The following is a 20,673-nucleotide window of genomic DNA, read 5'->3' as shown; positions in this document are numbered from 1 at the left end:
CAAGGTCACATACCCTGGGCCTGGGCTGCGTATTGCAAAACCTCTTTGAGTAGCCAGGAGAGCACCCTTGGGAATTCCTGTTTGTGGATACCTGCAAGCTCTTTAACCTTCACACTGGAGAGAGCTTGGAAAACTAATTTCTCCTAGTAGTCCAGCTTGCAGTCTTAGGCACATCACAGGCACGCAGAACCTCCTAGGACACAGGGATCAGATCATGGTCTTACAATGGTGATTTTTAATAACAACGAGAACAAAAAAGCAAACACACTTGGTGAAACATTGCCTGGTTGCTGGGTGTTACTTAAAAAAAGGGGATTAAAATACAGAGAAGTGCTTCCCTGAGATTCAGTTTGGAAAATTGCAGTGTAAGGGGGGTTATATGTGCTCAGCACAGAGAAGTCCAACAAACCCGAAAATAAAGAAATCACCTGATTGTGTCTGACTAAACATTCCCTGTTCTACTCACATCTCTGTAGTGTCAAGACTTAACCCTTTCCTAGGCATGGATGTCGCTGAATCCTCCAGCTCTGTTTTCCTGCCTTAACTCCTGTCTCCCAGGCGTTGCACAGGAAGGTTGCTTCTTCCAATTCAAGCGCTCACATTCGCTTTCCTTTGGCTCTTCTGGCTTCCTGCCAATTCACTTCCTGCTTCCCCAGCATTCCTGGAGACTCACTAGGACCCACTGTCTGTGGTTTTAACCCTTACAGGCAAGACAATTAGGGTTAGGTCTGGAGTTAACCCCTGAGAAAAGACATTAGTTAACTGAATGGCTGGAATGCCCAGAAAAGGGTATTGCCCCTCCCCCATGCATTATGTAACTACTACTGAAACCTGAGGGCTACGTCTACACTGGCCCCTTTTCCGGAAGGGGCATGTAAATTTCACTAGTCGTCGTAGGGAAATCCGCGGGGGATTTAAATATCCCCCGCGGCATTTAAATAAAAATGTCCGCCGCTTTTTTCCGGCTTTTAAAAAAGCCGGAAAAGAGCGTCTACACTGGCCCCGATCCTCCGGAAAAAGTGCCCTTTTCCGGAGGGTCTTATTCCTTTGAAGTAGGAATAAGACCCTCTGGAAAAGGGCACTTTTTCCGGAGGATCGGGGCCAGTGTAGACGCTCTTTTCCGGCTTTTTTAAAAGCCGGAAAAAAGCGGCGGACATTTTTATTTAAATGCCGCGGGGGATATTTAAATCCCCCGCGGATTTCCCTACGACGACTAGTGAAATTTACATGCCCCTTCCGGAAAAGGGGCCAGTGTAGACGTAGCCGGGATGTCTGGACCCACAGACAAATCAAAGGGTGGGCTGCACACAAGTGAGAAGCAAACAAGAAACCCCTCACTGCCATGGCCCCCGACTGAGGGAAAAGACTCTCCCTACATTCCCCTCACACACCAGAGCCTAGGGGGGCTCAGCCTAGTAGATTTGGGGGGCTCCAGCCCCTTGGTGGAGAAGCAGAGAAGAAGTGGGGGCATTGGAGCACCATTGCAGACTCCCCAATCCTGTGAGGGTCCGTGAGCCCCAGGGGCTGGATCCAAGCAGCCCCCTGGATCTCAGGTTCCCCACCCCTGCTCTAGAGCTTGAGCTACAAAGCCAGCTGGCTCTCAGCTGTGGCTGCAGCGCTCCCTTGTTCTTGTCTCTCGCTGTCAGTGGTCTAAGTGCCGCTACATGGGACAGTGACTCAGCTCACTGTTCAAACCACCACTGACTAGGGAAGAGTAATGGCCTCATGATCTTTTCCAGCCCAAGCATCACTGACATTACAGGCAAGTAATAACGCCTGGCTCCTATGTAGTATTTCTCACCAGTAGATCTCAAAGCACATCGCAATCTTTAGTTTATTTTTCCTCTCTGCCACATTTTGCTATAATTCTTATTATATAGAAGGGGGACTGAGGCACGGTGCCCAAGTAAAGCACCCAATGTCACATGGGAAGTCTGTGGCAGAGCAGGGAGTTAAACGTGGGTCTCCCAAGACGCAGTGCCCTAACCACTAGGCAGGGCTTGTTTTGCATGTCTCCTCCTTTCTCAGAGGGAATGTTCTCTTCATGTGACAAATGAAATGGGGAAACGATGGCTGCAGAGATCCAGTCTCTGCTCTTTGTGAATGGCTGGGTGACTGGAGCACACAGACTGGGGTTTTCGGGGAACTTTTCTCTATTCCGAGCATTTAAGGGTCTCAGGCCTTCAAGGTACCGCAGAGGCGCAGGGCTCTGAGTCCCAGCTGGGGGAGGGTGAACAGGCACAGCAGGGAGAGGACAGCGAGGGGGGAGCATGTCAAGGGCCGACGGGAGCAGGGCTGCATTATGACTTTCGTGGGCCCTAGGCACGTTTGCACCATAATAATATCCAAGGCTGGACAAATAGGCTGTGTCTACACTGGCCCTTCTTCAGAAGAGGCATGCTAATTTCTAACTTTGGAATAGGGAAATCCGCGGGGGATTTAAATAAACATGGCCGCCGCTTTTTTCCAGCTTGGGGAAAAGCCGGAAAAGAGCGTCCAGACTGGCGCGATCCTCCGGAATAAAGCCCTTTGCCGGAGGATCTCTTATTCCTACTGCAGCTCGGCGAGCCCTGAAATATCGACATTCAACATTATCTGTATCTAACGTGCAGCAGCGACTCTTCCGTTTCCGGCCCCACGGAACCGATTCCGTGGGCCCCAGAAGTTTCTTTTTTTTCTGATGTGAGAAAAAAATTAAAACATTTTCCCCCACCCTGACAGTTCATTTTCCCCTCGATTGTAGGAGCAATGAACACGTGTCCGCGGGCCCCGGTGACGTGCGCAGCCCCCCGCGCGAGGGCGCCAATAGGGCGCTGTCTCTTTAAGAAGGGGGCCTCCGGCCGCCCCGCGCAGGACTACAACTCCCAGCGGCCCCCGGGCGGCTCCCCCGCCCCGCAGTGCGGCCGGGGCCCGGCGGGGGGCGCTGCGGGATGGCCCCTGCGCCGCTCCGTACAAAGCGCTGGGGGAGGGGGCGCCTCTTCCTGTTTGTCTGCGTCCGAGGCGGAGCGGCCATGGCGGCGGCGGGGGCCCCGGGGCCGGGAGCCCGCAGGGGGGCGGCCAACATCCTGGCCCAGCTGCGGCGCGGGCAGCTCAGCGGCCGGGGCCTGACCCGGGGGGCGCAGGTACCGCGGGGCGGGGCGGCCTGTCCCGGGGCGCGCGGCGCTTCCCGCCCCCAGCCCGGGCTGCGGGCTCGGCCCGGCCCCGCCCCCGGGCTCGGCTCCCCCCCGCGCGGCGAAACTCCGCGTGACTCCCCCCCGCCCCCGCCCGGGGGAAGGGCAGGCGCCTGCCTGGCGGGGGGGCGGGGCGCTCGTGTCCCCCCCCGAAAGATCCGCCCGGTCTCTGCTGTTCGGGGCGCGAGGGCTCCGCCAGGCCTTATCTGCGGGGGGGTCAGACGTGCTGAGCGGCAGCACTTGGCCGGGCTCCTGCTCGGCGCCGCCAGCCCCGGCCGCTTGGGCCCTGCAGGCTTTGGCTCCCCCCTGCCTGCCCCCCCGGCACGGCCCGCGGCAGCGCTGGGCACGGGGAGTGCGCGCCCCTTTTGTGACTCCTTCCCCCGCCGCCGCGGTGTTAGCGTGAAACAAGCAGGAGAGGGGCAGCGTCCAAGCGCTGTTCTGAGCTTGCATTTGGATTAGTGGTGGGAATGGAAGGCAGGGATGCTAGTGGTGAACTGGTAAACCTCGGCCTTCACAGGCTTCCCAACTGCATTAACCTGCAGGAGTTCGCTCCACTCAACCAGTTAAACAGGATTTTACATCCCTAAGTAGCTCTCCATTCTGAAGAGAAATGGAACTTGGCATGGAGTTAGGATATAACCCAAAATATTAAGCTTATTTTTGATTCAGTGGCATGCATGACCTAGTGGCTTTAGTGCTGAGTAAGATCTGGTTCCTCACCTGTTGAGTAGCGGGCCAGTCTTTGTGTTCTATTAAAATACTACTGACCATGACTGAAATCTCTGGTTTCTCTGTTAGTTTCAAGGACTATAGGGAATGAAGTCTGTTTCTTGCTTATGCTGTATGTTCTGCAGTCTTGGAAAGCAGTGCATGGGTGCCAGACTACTAGCTGTTGTTAATATAAAGAAAGTAGCATTTATTTTGGAGGAAAATGTGAATCAATGGGACTCGAAACAAGTTCTCTGTCTGTATATTTTATGGCCGTGGTCACCAACCAGTAGATCGCGATCTACCGGTAGATCTCAGGGGCTCTAAGAGTAGTTCTTGAGCCCTCTCTGAACTGCGCACCTGCGCAGTACATTTACATTAGATTTCCTCATGTAATGTAGGTGGGGCTTCAAGGAAGGGGCGGGGCAGTAGATCTTCGCCTGTTCTGAGACTTAAAAAGTGATCTTGGGTGTAAAAAGGTTGGAGACCACTGCTTTATGGCAATGCTCCCTTCCTCTCCCCTAGTAGAAATACCAGCAAAGAAGGTTCACGGGTTTGACAGAGTCTTGGCTAATGAGAAGCGACCTCTACCCTTTACGTTCTTGATGTTGGGTGGGGTTTGGGACAAAAGATTATTTCAGTGGAAACGAAGAGTATTTGTATTTAAGCACTTTCCAACTGTCCAGTATATTGTCCAGTCTGAGTAAAATGACTTTTCAACAGCTTTTACTTTTCTTTATATTTTGTTAACCTATTAATTTAACCTTTCCATGGCCTCTTGAAAATGAGTTTGTTTTCCGCAAATCATTTAACGTGGGTAACTTGTTCAGGGTCTGAGTTGTGCTTTTTTTTGTGTGCTTACTATAGCAGATACTCATGCTATACACATTTAAGTAAATGATCATATGTATAATGCAATGACACCTTCCTGTGCATTCACTTTAGATGTTTGTACACCTTCATTTTATGCATCGTATTAGTTGTATTTTTGTCAGTGCTTTTGTAAAAAGTTTGATTAAATGTGACTACACCTGTGCAGTTTCCCAGAATACTAGGTTAGGATTTCTCTGCTAACTACATCTCTCCTTTTATAAAACTCACTGACTTGGCTGCATTGGAGAAACTTAAAGCTGAAGGCTGAGAGCTCCCAGTACTTAAGTGCCACAAGAACACTTCATTAAATTCCTTGGATTGAGGGAGCAATGGAATTGCTTGACAGGTTATGAACTGTATAATTGGCACAGGATTAGAACTTTACTATGGCATTAAAAATCATTTTAGTGGTGCAAGTGTTAAATGCTATGTATCTTTGTACACTTGCTTGGAGTTGGGAGATATTCAAGCTGGTATCATAATCTCATAACCAGGCATGTATTTCTTTTGTACTGGAGCAAATGCTGCTGCTGTTGTTTTATTTGTAATGCAGAGGCAGCAGCACAGGGTGATGGAGGCTCTCTGGGAGTGAGGCAGGGCACACTGGCTGCCCCTAAGAGTATTTTAGTAATCGTGTAACCATTGCAATTTATGGAGACGTGATTACTAAACATGGTCTCTGCTGTCCCTAATCTAGACCCTGTGAGGCAATCAGTGACCTTACTTGAGTATCTCATGATTTTTCTTGACATGAAGCTGTAGTAAGCAAATGGGTTCCTATATTCAGCACTAGCTCCAGTTTTCAGGCAATTTCAAGATCCAGCCCCAAGAAGGAAACAACATAGTGGCCTAGTCTTAAAAGTGGTAAAGGCATGAATAAATAAATGTTGCAAAGTCTGCATCTGGAAGGTACAGTGGTTCTAGGCTTACCAGGAACAGATGGGGAAAAACTTGTCTGGCTACAGCTGGTATCTGAATATCTAGCCAGATGCCTAAACTGTGGACAGCCCATAGCAAATGGTTGCCATATTCTCAGCAAGAATCTTTCCAGCTCTTCCTGGCTACTTCTCAAATCTGCAGACATTATCTCCATCTTATCTGGATTGAGATTCAGCCAGTTAGCCCTCATCCAGGCAAACACTAATCACCAGTAAGAGACTAGGTCAATCCACTGTTCTGCATTAGGAAGGTCCCATAATAGAGGCATAGAGCAGAGGTGCAGGAAACTCAAAAATATGTATCAGTGGGATTTGGGAGGAGAGAAGGGGGTGATTTAAATCAATCTACCCTGCTAGGCTTTTTCTGCAAACTATCACAGCTGGCTCAACACTGAGGGCTACTGTAATTAAGGGCAATTATTCTGTAGCTGCTGTGCACACAAACCCCATTGTCTTTTGTAGGATATCCACATGAGAAGCAGCTGCAGTATTGGATCTATTCTTCATAGTGAAAAGCAGACTCTCCAGTGAAAGTGGGGTAGTACCAGCTCAGGCACATCTGTAATTGCTCTTTTGTGGGATCACCATTCTCCTAAAATGTTCAGGGATTGAGCTGCTTGCAGTAATGAAAGCTGCAGCATAACAGGATGCTTTCGATAGCGGTAAATGTCAAAAGTCCATTCTTTAAAAATGGCAGCAATCTTTTGTATAATTAAAAGTATTCAAGATGGTGGCTTCATCTGACATGCAGTAGTATAGATTACATGGGCAACTCTGAGCCGCAGGGCTTTCTTTGTAAAGTAACTGGAAAGGACCGCTAGCATTGTGGTATGGTAGGGCCTGTACAGACTAGGGATGTTCAATCTTTATTTTGTAAACATGTAACTGCTGAAATTTTCACACAGGGGGTGGCTCCATAGGAGCCACTGAAGTAATTCTGCTGCTTTACTCTGTGCTGATTAGGCCTCAGCTGGAGTATTGTGTCCAGTTCTGGGCGCCACATTTCAGGAAAGATGGGAAGAAATTGGAGGGGGTCCAGAGAAGAGCAACAAAAATGATGAAAGGTCTAGAGAACATGACCTATGAGGGAAGGCTGAAAAAACTGGGTGTGTTTAGTGTTGAAAAGAGAAGACTGAGGGGCCATAACTTTCAAGTACCCTGATGATGGGATAAGAAGCAAGGAGCTTAAACTGCAGCAAGGGAGGTTTAGGTTGGACATTAGGAAAAACTTCTCAACTGTCAGGGTGGTGAAACACTGGAATAAATTGGAGATTTTTAAGACTAGGTTAGACATAGATGGAGCTTCCACAGCCTTCCTAGGCAAACACCTGACCGGGATAGTGCTTGGTCCTGCCATGAGTGCAGGGGACTGGACTTGAAGGAACCAGAGAGGTCATCAAGTTGTATGGTTTTATATTGGTGCCCATAACACAATACCTTCTGCGTATGGACGATCTGTGGCTGAGGTGGACCTGGGGTTCGGCGTGAGTGGGGGGCTGAGGGCTCTGGGAGCGCAGGTTCAGTGTGGGGGCTGGGAATGAAGGGTTTGGCAAGTAGAGGGGGCTCGGGGCTAGGACAGAGGATTGAGGTGCTGGGGTGAAGGCTGTTGCTGGGGATGAGGGGTTGTGGGAACCCACTCTGGCAACTCCAGGCCAGGAGAGAGATGCCCCCTGCTGGCCGAGGCAGGGCTGGAGTAGGGATGCCCCTCTCCCCGCTATGGCAGGTCCGTGCTGCTGGGAATGGTGGTGGGAGAACTTTGAGAGGGTGCCTCCCCCTGCTGGGCAAGGCCGGGTTAACTCTTCTGCTGGGAGAGGTCTATTGATTTTTGTGGGTCCAGAAATGAGGCCTTTGGGGTGCGGGGCAGGGTTGTGGGTTGAGGCAGGCGAGTGCGTGTGGGAGGGGGTGAGTGTTCCAGCTGGGATGCAGGCTCTGGGGTGGGGCTGGAGATGAGGAGGGGCGCCAAGCCGGGGCCAAGAGTGTTGAGTGTGTAAGATGGCTCAGGGCGGGGGTCTAGAAGGAAGTTTAGGCTGGGGAGGGGAATTAGGGTTGGCATGTGGCGGGGGCTAGGATCTTCGGTTGTGTAAGGGTGCCCTGGGCCAGAGCAGGAGGGTGGGATACTGACATAGGGCAGCTCCTGTTTGTGTAGGAGGAAACAGGTGGCTCCTGCAGGCATTGCCCTCCCCACAGCTCCCAGGGTCTTCGATTCCTGGCCAGTGAGCTGTGGGGGGTGGAGCTTTCAGGCGAAGGCAGCCGGGAGGCCGGAGCTTGGCCAGGACAGGAGGAAAGTCAGTGTGTGGAATCTCTCCCAGACTGGAAGGGCTGGCCCTAAAGCCCCTTTCTTAACCTGGCCCTGCTGCTGCCACTGGGGGCCCGGCAGTCAGCGGCGCAGCCACACAGCTTAGAGGGACCCTGGCACTAGACTATGCTGCCTCAAGTCATGGAAAAAATGAGTGTGCTATTGGTATGTAACACAGCCCCAAGGGGGTATTAAAGGTAATCTTACTAGAACTTGGGAAGTGTCCTTCAGGTTTGATGCTCTCGTACGTTGAGCTGCCCCGGAGTCCCAGGCATGTCATTAATAACACAATCTCTGCTGCCATCGAGGCATTTCACCCTTTATTTATGGACTATTACTTAAAACTGGTCTGAAAGTGACTGACACGGGCATCCTGGTTATTTCTATTGTTGTCATCTAGGGCGGTAAATTAGAAGTGGGCTGTCTTGTTCATCTTTTCAGCTCGTTCTGTGGAAGGACAGGTGTCTTGAGGAGAAACAGCCCAGTGGACTGTCTGTTAGTGAGTACGGCTGCGAAAAGCTAACCGGTGAGCATCACCCTTCACTGGTTCCAGTTAGCCACTAGGGGCTGGAGCAGCTCCCCACCCACTGCAGACAGGGGCTGCTCCATCTGAGTGGTGCTCTAGCCTGGCAACAGTGTGTGGGGGGGCACTCCAGCCAGTACCCCCTTTTAATTGGTCATTTAACTAATTCACCAATTAAATGTGATTTTACATCCCTATTAGTGATTGGAAGTCCACAAGTAAACTAGTGGGCTGAGGTGACTGGGCACTCCCTAGAGTCATGGATATGTGCTGCTTTGGCAGATGTCCAGTGGCTGCTTGCTAAGGAATACTAGTTTGAGTCAAATTGAAATGGTTAGTTGCACAGACATCAGCATTTCCGTTTTTCCCCCAAATCAAATGCTTGGAACATATCGATTAAAGGCTTTGAAAGGTTTGCACACTATTTTAAAAAAAAAAGTGGAATTTTTAAAGACTTGGAAAAGCATATCTAAGATCATCAGACAATGTTAATTTTGTCCACTAGTAGCATCAACGCTGTTTTTCTCGCACATTTGTAGAAGACCCTATTTGAAAAGCAGACAGGTGAAATATTGAATAAAAGGAGACTTGGAGTCTGTAAAGGACTTCCAGTTTATGTTTGTATCATCACCACGCTAACTTGTGTAAAAACGAGTGCAATAGTTTTAGAATTGTGGCTTAAGGATTCCCTCGCCGGTGCAACTTGCAATGGGTAAAGGGTGGGTAGATGCCCCTCTTCTGGGAACTAGAGATAAGAGAAGCAGGGCTAGGAAATAACAATGAGATTCCATATAGAGGGAATGCAAGTTAATGCACGTGGGATGCTGGGGGAGAATCTGCAAAGGATTGCTGAGAGAGAAGAACATGGGAAGTAGGAATGACTGAAAGACGTCATTTATCTGAATGGCCACTTGCTAGTGCCCTATGTTAGCAAAAAAATTCTAGCTTTGAGTGCAAATACAGTGGCCACCACATCACTGAGCTGAGGATGGGGTATTTCCACCCCCTTCTCCCCCCCATAAGACAGCTTGCATCTGGAATACAGCATCCGTTTCTGGGCACGTTACAAATGCATTAGCAAATTGGACCTAGTGATGAGAAGAGGGCCAAAGCTGCTGAAGGGCTTAATTAAAATCTTTATTTTAAGGCTGGGCTATTTCAGTTCTTCTGAAACCTGCATATACTAGTGATGAGTCATTAGGTGGTTATAAATAGGAAGAATGGGATGAAACTAAAAGGACACGTATAACGTTGTTTCTAAAATGCCTGTTTTGAAAGCACACGGGGTACTGAACATAGTTTAGGATTTAAAATGTAGGAACAGACGTATTTAGACAGAATACCAGGGACAAGCTTTGTGACCAGCTATCAGGATTTGAAATGAGCTCAAGAGAAAATATGAACCCTTGTCATTTGGGATATGCCAAGACTAGACTGGACAAAGAACCAGAAAAGAGCTCTAGAGTGCAAGCTTGGGTGGGCTGCATGACAGGTATTTTATAGCTCTGCGTTTTAACTTCTGTCGTCTCTAAATGTATGTGGCTTGTTGGCTGCAAGTGAAGGTGTCTTTCTGTGCTTTGTTGCACACTGTCTGGAAATAGCTCATATTTGGTTAGACATGGTATACGGAGCAATATACAGCCAGTTGGCAATAAAAGCTGACAAGTTGGAATTTCTTTCTGCCTAATGTGTGCAGATTGTCCACTTCGAAATCCTCTGTAGAATTGTCCAGGTTGAAATTGTCTCTAGAATATGAAAAAGTGGAAGAGCTGGAAATTACACGTTACTTTAGATTTTGCAAATGAGAAGATAAAATAGTAGCGAGAGAGAGGGGCCCTTCAAAACTTCTGTATGTAACCCAGTATTAAAACAAGAGACCAGCATTTAAAGGTTCTCTAACTTGGTGATTACAGTGTGGCTGTCTCTAGTTTTCACCTAGTGCAGTCATGCTTCGTCTTCAGTTCATCTTCTTTCCTCTAGTTTAAAGCATGTGCCAGTTAAAGCATGTGATGATCATAGCTCCTGTGACCGAGAATTGTCCCTCTAGGTTAGTGAACTGTCTGATCTCGTTCTGCTCCCTGAGATGCAACATTCACTTGGGCAAGACCTTCTTATCTCAAGCTGTACATCAGAGGTGTTCACGTGTCCGGCTCAGTGGAGGTCAACAACTAATGAACAAATTCTGTCCTTGACAGAGAGCCGTGGTCAATGGAACTTTCTAGCAGTAGGTGTGAAGGGAGAGAAGAGCGTGGAGAGGGTAGAGTTTTCTTGTTTCACTAACAGACTGTTGTCAGAGAGAGGTCTCCACAGGGGAAGGGAGACCACTTGGTTTACTGGAAATCCATTAGCCAGAGACAGTTACCAAAGTCACAAGCCCAAGACCTTCACCAGAACAGCTGCAGAGATCCACCTGCAATCTGGATTGGCACAGATGCTTGTGCAGAATTTGCACATTAGGAGATGACCTCACCTCAGTGGAAAAAACCAAAAGCAAGGGAGACTCCAACAAATCCAGAATAATGGCCCATAAACTGGAGTTGGATAATGGAAAACCCAAAGCATATTGCAAACCCAGAGAGGGAGCAACACCTTTTTCCTTCTCTTTTTAAAATAGAGGTAGTGCTAGAGATGTCTCCAACCAGCAGAGAGTGACTTCTGTTGCCAGATTCTGGGACTGGAGGACACAGTATGGATCGTTTCATAATTGTCCTGTTCTGTGCATTGCCTCTTGCTGTGCCTCTGTCAGAAGACAGGACAGCTGTTCTTGCCTCCTAACGTGCCATTAGATTTTGTGCCAGGAGGGGGGGAAGAACTTTATTACCCCCAGGGAAAGGACAGAGCATTCTGCCATTGAATCAGAGCAGTAATGACTGATGGACACAAGGGAACCCTGTACGGGGCCGGTGTGTTGACAGAGGTGTCTGTCCTTACACTTGGATTGTTTGGCTGGTAATGTGCTCTCAGTTGAATGAGCCATTTTGTTGCATCTTTCTCAGGATCCAGAGGGTGGCATTTGACTTTGTTTCAGGGTATTGTGTCTGGACCTTTCTACTGGCTCCCTCTTTGATTTTGGCCTAGTGCTATTAGTTGTTGGCCTCTGGCAACAGGTAGCTGGTAAATTTTTCAAGCTGTGGTTAATAGGGATGTGTGTGCACTGTGGGTTTGACTAGAATAGTTAGTTGGTTGCCTGTTACTACATACTAACTACTTTGCTTTAAGTCTAGTTGGAACATACCCAAACTTACATTCCAGGTGACGAACAATTTGTGCTTATCTTAAAGTGAATTTTAGTCCATATGTGCATTAAGGAAGACGGTAACCTGTGAGTTTAGCATGCACTGGGTTTTATTCATATTCATTCTCTCTCTCTTTTTTAGCTGTCAGGTTCTGATGTTTTCTATATGCATTATTTATACATAATCATGTGTCCTTCATACAGTGGTACGTTCTTATGGACTTTCTCTGGTTCGCCACTGCAGTATTTCCAATGAAGTTCAGAACCTCACTTTCCAAATTTAGTCTGGTTACCCTGAGGTCTTGAGTATTGAGGTTGTGTGTGCTTGTTTGGATTTGTGCCATCGCAGCACCCAAGTTATAAACCTCTCCCTTTTCCCCTCTGCTGCTGTCTCCCCCACCCTCCGCTCCCCTCATCTGCTCCCCTGGTGCGTGCTGCCCCCCACCCTCTTCTGCTGTTATGGCTCCTGCCCTTCTCATGCCCCTCCCCATCCTCTCTGACCCCTGCACCTGTCCTCCTCCCCCCCCGCCCCATACCCACCCCTCCTCTAGTCCTCCTCCCCTCTCCTAGCACCTGCCTCTCTCCTCTGCCCTCTGGTTCCTGTCCCTCCCTTCCACTCCTCTCCATGTCTGCCCTTCTGCTTCACCCCCACAAGCTCCCTGCACCCTCCTGGTGCCTCCCCCTTCTCTCACTGCCCTGACCTCTTGCCCTCTTCATCCCTGGTGCCCACACCCTCACCACCATCTGTCTCAGTTTTTCTCATGCCCCTGTGCACCCACACACATGACTTACTCCATCTCCTGCCTTCCTTGTGCCCACCCCTCATTTCACCCCTATTCTCCCAGCACCCACTGCTCCCCTCTTTTCTTCCTCCCTCTTGCCCCCATTGCCCCTCCCTCTCCTCTCCCAACATCACCCTGTCCGCTCTCCTCTCCCGCCTTCCCTGACACCGTCCCATCCCCCCTGCATCTCATCTCCTCTTGGCCCCCAACATTCGTCTCTCCTCCACCCTGCCCCTTGGTGCCTTCCCCTTTCTTCTCCTGCCCTGGCCCCTCCTCTGTCCACCTCTACCTTCCCCTTAGTTCTCCCCCTGCCCCTTCCCTCACCACCTGCCATCCTGACACCTGAACCTGCTGGGCTGGGTAGCATGGCAGGTGGCAGCCCTGTGTGCTGGGGCTGAAGCAAGAGCCGTGGTGCTTAGGATCCTGCTCTAGCAGCCGTCATGCAGGCCATGAGGTAGCTGCCCAGCTGCTTCTGGGGCAGGGCAGCCACCCGCCACACAGCCCTGCTCCCGGGAGCAGTGGGGGCTGCAGCTGCACGGCTCTGCTGAGGGGGTGGATGGGACTGAAAGTCTTGGTGCACGGACATGCACCCTGCGTGGAACCCTGGTTGAAACACTTGGAAGGTGGCAAGGGGATAGGGAACAGCCAGTGTGGATTTGTAAAGAACAAATCGTGTCAAACCAATCTGGTAGCTTTCTTTGATAAGATCACGAGTCTTGTGGATAAGGGAGAAGAGGTGGACCTGGTATACCTAGACTTTAGTAAGGCGTTTGATACGGTCTCGCATGATATTCTTATCAATAAACTAGGTAAATACAACTTAGATGGGGCTACTATGAGGTGGGTGCATAACTGGTTGGATAACCGTACTCAGAAAGTAGTTATTAATGGTTCACAATCCTGCTGGAAGGGCATAACAAGTGGGGTTCCGCAGGGGTCTGTTTTGGGATCAGTTCTGTTCAATATCTTCATCAACGATTTAGATCTTGGCATAGAAAATACACTTATTAAGTTTGCAGATGATACCAAGCTAGGAGGGGTTGCAACTGCTTTGGAGGATAGGGTCATAATTCAAATGATCTGGACAAATTGGAGAAATGGTCTGAGGTAAACAGGATGAAGTTTAATAAAGACAAATGCAAAGTGCGCCACTTAGGAAGGAACAATCAGTCTCACACATACAGAATGGGAAGCGACTGTCTAGGAAGGAGTACGGCAGAAAGGGATCTAGGGGCTATAGTGGTCCACAAGCTGAATGAGTCAACAGTATGATGCTGTTGCAAAAAACCCAAACATGATTCTGGGATGCATTAACAGGTGTGTTGTGAGCAAGACACGAGAAGTCATTCTTCCGCTCTACTCTGTGCTGGTTAGGCCTCAGTTGGAGGATTGTGTCCAGTTCTGGACACCACATTTCAAGAAAGATGTGGAAAAATTGGAGAGGGTCCAGAGAAGAGCAATGAGAATGATGAAAGGTCTAGAGAACATGACCTATGAGGGAAGGCTGAAGGAATTGGGCTTTCTTAGTTTAGAAAAGAGAATATTGAGGAGGGACATGAGAGCAGTTTTCAGGGCGTCACAAGGAGGAGGGAGAAAACTTGTTCATCTTGGCCTCTGAGGATAGAACAAGAAGCAATGGGCTTAAGCTGCAGCAAGGGAGGTTTAGGTTGGACATTGGAAAAACTTCCTAACTGTCAGGATAGTTAAACACTGGAATAAATTGCCCAGGGAGGTTGTGGAATCCCCATCTCTGGAGATATTTAAGAGCAGGTTAGATAAATGTCTGTCAGGGATGGTCTAGACAGTGCTTGGTCCTGCCATGGGGGCAGGCGACTGGACTCGATGACCTCTCGAGAACCCTTCCAGTCCTAGTATTCTATGATTCTATTCTATGATTTTTCCTAGCTAGCATCCACTCGTGTAAGACCTGTTTGAAGTAGTTCTCACGAGGCTCGGGCCAGTCTTAGGCTATGTCTGCACTGCAATCTTAAGTCACCCTACGTTAGGTTGGCTTAGGCTGAGACTGAGGCGCTGCAGTAAGTATGGTAGTGGCTGATGTCCACACCGTCCTCCTGCTGCTGCTGTGCATCTTTGCTGGGAGCTCTTGCCCCGGCTGAAAAGCGCAGTGTGGGGGCTGAGAGCCAGGGCTCTTGGCTCTGCTCTATTCATCACCTGGAGCCCATCTGCGTTGGGCCTTTCCCTTCCTGCCAGGAGCCCAGGGAAGCTGCAGCATGAGTCCGGTCAGCTGCTATTCTTCCAGGACAGAACTGAGAGCTAAAGCCTGAGCAGGGAGTCTGGATTCACCCCCCCCGTCTCCGTGAGGGCTCCAAGCTGCGAGCGTGCACGGGGGCTAGGGGAGATGGGGCAGCAGGGCTTGAAGCTGAGACCCAGGGGGCAGTCTGGCTTGGAGTGGAGACCTGGCGGCAGCTCAGCTGGAAAACTGGGCTTTTGGCAACAGCCAGCGTTAGTAGTGCAGTGTCTGCGCTGGCGCTGCGTCGTCCTACCAACCTCAGCGTGAGCTCCGTGCCCGCCAGTCGGGGGAGCAAGGCTGGAGTGTGTACACTGGCAGAGCAACAGAAGCTGCCGTATGGCAACCTAACTGTACAGTGTAGATCGGGGTAGGCAAAGGGCCCTCTGCGGGCTGGATCTGGCCTGCCAAGCCGGTGGATTTGGGCTGCCCTGCTGCTTCCCCTCCCCCAGGCCAGTCAGGCTTCTTGCACTTCCCCCACCCCAGGCCAAACAGGGCAGGGAGGAAGCACAAGAAGTCTCCTGGCCCTCCCCTTCTGGGGTGGCCCCCTTTTAAAGATCATGCCGCCAACCAGCGTATGGCGCAGCAGCATTGCAGTGCAGATGTTAATTACGACTGTGGGCGGGGCTCTCCTTTGCTTTAGCTAATCTGCCTCCTGGAGGGGTGGGGTCTAGCTTGACGGAAGCTTTCTTCTGCTCCGCTAGCACTGCCTGTGCCCTGGGTGAGGTTGGCACCATTACTCGCTCCGGGATGTGGCTGGGTTGAAGCAGTTCTGTTGTGTAGAGTTGGCCTTCGATTGTAAAGAGCCAGGAGGGGAGGTGCAGGAAGTATTTGAGTGACAATTACGTGGTGGTTGTTACCTTACGTCGGGCTGGGGAACCATTTTTGGATCCGGAAACATCAGGGGCCAGGCACACGTGAGAAGAGAGACAACCCCTGAGTGACATGGCCCTTGACGGAGAAGGAGAGAGACTCTCCCCACCTTCCCTCGCACCAGAGCCTCGGGGGGCCCAGCCCAGTAGATTTTGTGTGCTCCCGCCCCACAGTGGGGAGGTGGGAGGGCTGGAGCACCAGCACAAGCTCCCCAAAGCTGGGGGAGCCCTGAGCCTTGGAAGCTGGATCCAGACAAGCCAGGGGTCTCATCCGGTGCCCAGGCCTGAGGTTCCCCACCCCTGCCTTACACAGCATAAGCCTTTGCCCTCCACAGTGCTGTGAGATGTGTGTATCTTATTTTGTGGGCATGCAGCTTCCAACACTCAAAGTTTCAGCAGGTCTAGGGTGTTAGCTGCATCGTTTTGTATTGTATTTCCTATCCCATGTATTACGGACTGTGCTGCTGGCGACTCCTCTAGTTGACATTGCCCGGCATCTTCCATTTGTAAGACCGTGTTTTCACTTGCTTAAACTTAGCCAAATTTAGAACATTTGGGCTGAAACTTCCCATGCCAGAAGTTTCCTTTGGGCTGAATTTTGTTGGAAGACGTCACCAAAAATTATTTGGCTTTTTTCTCACGGCGAGGTTAGGAGAAAACCTCTTACAAACCTTGAGCTTCTTAAAATGGTTGGGATAGAGATGTGGAATTTAGCAAGGGTATTAGTAGGAATATTCCTGCAGTGTCAAGGATGGGAGCATTGACACCGGGCAAACTTGTCCTAGAATGAGGCTGTTTACGGCTCTGCTTATAGCTGCCTCTTTCTGGTAATAAGCTTGTAGCGGTGTTGCAAAATATACGGTCTTGGATGGCGAAGGCAGATTCTTATTAAAGAGAAGACAGAGGGGGAGAAAGAGGAGAAGGGCAAGGGGAGGGAGGGAATGAATCTCTCACATCACCGGTAGTTGGGATTTTGCCAGAGCTGGTAGTGGTAGCGGTGTCATCTGGGTCCTCTTTGACCCATCTGGTCAGGGTGAGCATGAGAGAGGCCTGCAGTCCCAGAGGTAGTCATGATGTTGAAGCTTGCTCCAGTAGTCAGGTTTTTTCCCCAACGTCCTCCTGTCTTTTGGGTCCTTAAGGAAGTGGTGTGTGGAATAGCCCATTCTGAGTAGTTGTGGGCCGGGTCTGGCAAGAGGGACAACAAGCTTGATAGTGTTGATTGGTGCCAAGGTTGCCAACTTGACCTGGTAGGAAATCCTAAAGAGCATTGCAACCTGCTGCACTTGAGTCAATTTACAGTCCTGTCTAGCAATTTGTCCAAAATAGAAAAGAGCTGTCAAAAATTGAGGCTCAGAAGTGGAGGTGGGGAGGAGGTGGGGAGGTCTTTTCAAAATAAAAGAGAAAGGAAAAAAGAAAGCCTAATGAAGATTCTGAATAAAGCTTGATGCAGAGTCCACTAGGGATCCACAGCAGCAGAGAGGATGCAGATATTCCCCAGCATGGACTGCTTCCTGCAGGTGGATGGAGAGAGGGGGGAAGTCCTTAGCAGGCTACGTGAGGGCTTTTAACAGAAGCAGTGCCCCCAACTTGGAGACACCAGGAAAACACCAAGGATCTTCCCACTTAAATCACAGAGTGAGGAATTTCAACAGTGTTTAGGTCTCTCACAAGCCAGGGCCTGAAGACTTGAAGAATGGAGGGGAACGACTGCTAAAAAGTATCAGTGCTCCTGCAGCAGTGGCCCAGCTTTCTGCTCACAAGGCAAAGCCTTGCACAGAGATTCTCTGTTCCAGGAGGAGCTTACGCCGCAACCAACAGCATTTGCTGGAGAGCCTGGGATGCAAAGATCCTGGATTCAGCTCAGCGCTGTACCAAGCTGTTTGTTTTCAAGAGCTTCCTGAGCCCCTCTGCCATTGCCAAGAAGGAACTAGTCACAAAGAGCAGGAAGCTAAGCTTCCTGGAACCTTGAAGTGAAGCCCACCCTATCATCCATGGAAATGCCATCTGTCGTCTACACCGTGCACCTCTCAAATACTGTATTGAGCACTCCACACTACAAGGCCGGTCACTCCATTTTTTAACACACAAAACCTACATTAAACTCTGCCATAAGGAAAATTACAGTTGCTAATTCTAGCACTCAAGTTAGGAAATGCCATGGAACCTTAATTTGGATCCCTTGTGTGTATGCATGCTCTAATTACAGAATCCTTCTGTTTTTCCCTCCCTGCACCTGTCTCATTCAAGATGGACTGTGTTCAGAGCCTTCCAGACACTTACATATATGCTCAACTTTGCTACCATGAGTGCTCCTGTTGGGATAATTGGGCCCATAAATTTGCCCTAATTGTGTTGGCGGGAGTGGAGGAGTGCATGAGTGAGGCAGAAAAATGGACCAAACAAAAAGGCCTGAAGAGATAGTTCAAGAACTGTGTGATGGCTAACAAATCAGTCATCAAATCCAAGTAGAAATCAGTAAACCAAGTGTGCTGGAAATTAGATGGACGCAATAGGAAGGGGAAAAGAAGTTATATTCCTGAACAAATTTGATTTCCTAAGCAGACCCTTTTCCCGCTCCTTGAAGTGCAGTTACTGCTCACTCTTGTGCAATGTGGACAGGAGCGTGTTGGCTTGCTAAAGAAAGCAAGGTATGGATGCAGGTTTAGGGTATTTCTACCCTCATTGAAACAGGTGAGAACCTGGAACTCTACCACAGTGCTCAAATGGGTCAGAAAGAGCAATGTGACTTCTAACGTGATGAGTGAGCCCTCCCTCACTATAGCCAGCCCCCTACCTCTGCTCAGTTTTCTCTGAATCCTCCCTCTCACTCTTGAATTTCAGCCCAAATTTATCATCCTCTCCTTTGCTGGGCAAAATCAGCGTGAAATTTCAGCAGTAAACGTTCCCGACTCCTGCATTCAGTAGCTCATGTTCGAGTGCTTGTTCATGTGCGTTCCTGTTGGGGGTGGGCCCACGCACATGTGCAGAGTAGCTAGAAGATGTCCCCTAGTAGTAATCCACAGGATCGGTCTGGGTGCCTCCTGGAGTGGCACCTCCATGGTGCTTAATATAGGGCCCTGCCAAACCACCACCTCCTCTATTTCTTCTTACTCCTAGAGATAGCAGCTGGGACGTCCCTCACCCTTGCTTCAGTGAGTTGCTATAGTGTTTAAAATGGAGTGAAATAAGCAAGAGCTCACCAGATTTAGGAGCATAGTGATGATGAGTCATGAGGTCAGCCTGACAGTGGCATGCAGCATATGGGGAAAGGTAAGAAAATGTTAGTTCAAAAGCCAATGGTGTTCTCCCTTGTAGATCACAGAGGCCTTGTTAAAGGAAAGGGATAAACAAGCAAAATGGAATGGAATTCCCCTGCTGTTGCAGAAACTGTATGAGAACAGCCATCCGAACAGCGACTTCTCTCAGTGCCAAGGCATCCTCAAGGTAATATCTACTCGGTCGCTGACTGTGTCGCTTCACGTTGCATGTTAGAAGGTTACGCACCCTCCCGCCTCAGCAGCGTGGGTGGTGGAGAGGCAGGCAGGAGGTGGTACACTGCTCATACCAGCTCCCCTGGAAGCCCCGTGCACGCACGCACACGGCCTCCCACAGAGGCAGCAGCTCAGGGGAGCCAGTTTAAACACTGGCTCTCTCCCCTCCTCCCCCCAGGGACCGGCTCCTGCAGAGCTGTCCACCCCCTGTGCTGCTGAGCGTCACACGTTTACAAAAACAAATGTTTGTTGACGTCCCTACTTTGTTGCTAAGGTGTTGACTGAATGTATTTGGTTTTTTTGTTTTGTTTTTTTCTCTCAGGAAATTTCTCCGCTCCTCTCAATGGAAGCGATGGCGTTTGTCACTGAAGATAATAGAAAAGCTGCTCAAGAATCCACTTTCCCAAACACATACACGTTTGATTTGTTTGGAGGAGTAGATGTAAGTGTTTGGGGGTTTTGTTAAACATGGCTGTAGCTGAGTAACCGCTGAGGGTTTTATAGCGAGTAAACCGAAGCAGTGTCTTAAATGCAAATGACGCATGATTAGAAGCTTTGGTTGTATTGTCACATGTTGGGTTTCATAAGAGAATCCCCACAAGATTGTCTACTTTGTTTGATTTGCAAGTGCTTTCCAAGGTGCTGTGTGTTCAAAAGCAAGATACATGGAAAAGAAGTCTTGGTGAAATTGTTCTGGCTCTGGAGCACATAACAAAGATGATATTCTTCTACTCTGCTGCTGCCAGATAGTTCTGTCAGATCTAAGATAATAGCTACATTCTTAGAAAAGATGAAGGGGTATCGGACAAAGTGGAAGAAATTGATTTCTGATTACGTACATAATTTGCATAACGTGAAAAGAAGCAAATATCACTGTCTTTAAAAGCAAAAACTGACATACTTTGCATGCTTAACGTTCTGCTAAAACTATCTTGTTCCAACTAATCAAATGATATTGGGAGCTCCTCACATGCCTTTTGTCCAGGGATCTCTTGAGGACTGAGGCACAGAAATTCTTTGAGTCGTGTCCCTATGGATGCTCCACTTCAGGTGTGCTTGTGTCCATATGTTACTGATTGGAGGACGTTTGGTCCAGCTAGACTTGCACAAGCACTTTCCTCCTTATACCCTGCTATGAGGCTAACGGCATGTGGGGCTAACCCTTCTCAACTGGGAAAACAGTTGGAAAGAGTTGGCAGTTTTTCAAAGGCGTTAAGGACACAAGTGCAAACCATCTCACTGTGAAGGGAAAAATATGAGGCTTATCCAGGAGATCTTCAATGATCTGAAACAGAGTCCTACCAAAAAAAGCCCTAGGTTAAATTACAAAGGATGAGTATAAGGATGTTAAATATCGATTAATTTACTAGTCGAGTAATCGATAGGCACATGCACAAGAGCCCCAGTGGGGGCTCTTGTGCATTTCAAAACAAGTGCTGATCCCAGGCTCTGTGCAGCATTTCCACGGAACCTGGAGTCATCTGGGGACTCCCCAACTGATCCTGGGCTCCATGCAGCATTTCTGCAGAACCTCTGG

General features: G+C 49.4%; 1 protein-coding gene across 1 annotated transcript in view; it reads left to right on the top strand.

Annotated features, from left to right (window-relative positions):
• The first annotated feature begins 2,964 nt into the window (after positions 1–2,964).
• The window catches only part of TRPC4AP (transient receptor potential cation channel subfamily C member 4 associated protein), a 51,600-nt gene continuing 33,891 nt past the window's right edge, over positions 2,965–20,673 (top strand). Inside the window, exons 1-3 of the mRNA XM_075901491.1 lie at positions 2,965–3,122; positions 18,961–19,089; positions 19,459–19,578. Coding sequence (XP_075757606.1) covers positions 3,012–3,122; positions 18,961–19,089; positions 19,459–19,578 — 360 coding nt within the window. The 5' untranslated portion in view covers positions 2,965–3,011. The remainder of the gene's footprint in view (positions 3,123–18,960; positions 19,090–19,458; positions 19,579–20,673) is intronic.

The sequence above is a fragment of the Pelodiscus sinensis genome, chromosome 18 (assembly GCF_049634645.1).
Source record: "Pelodiscus sinensis isolate JC-2024 chromosome 18, ASM4963464v1, whole genome shotgun sequence".
Lineage (NCBI taxonomy): Eukaryota > Metazoa > Chordata > Testudines > Trionychidae > Pelodiscus > Pelodiscus sinensis.
This window is presented reverse-complemented; position numbering and strand designations above follow the sequence as displayed.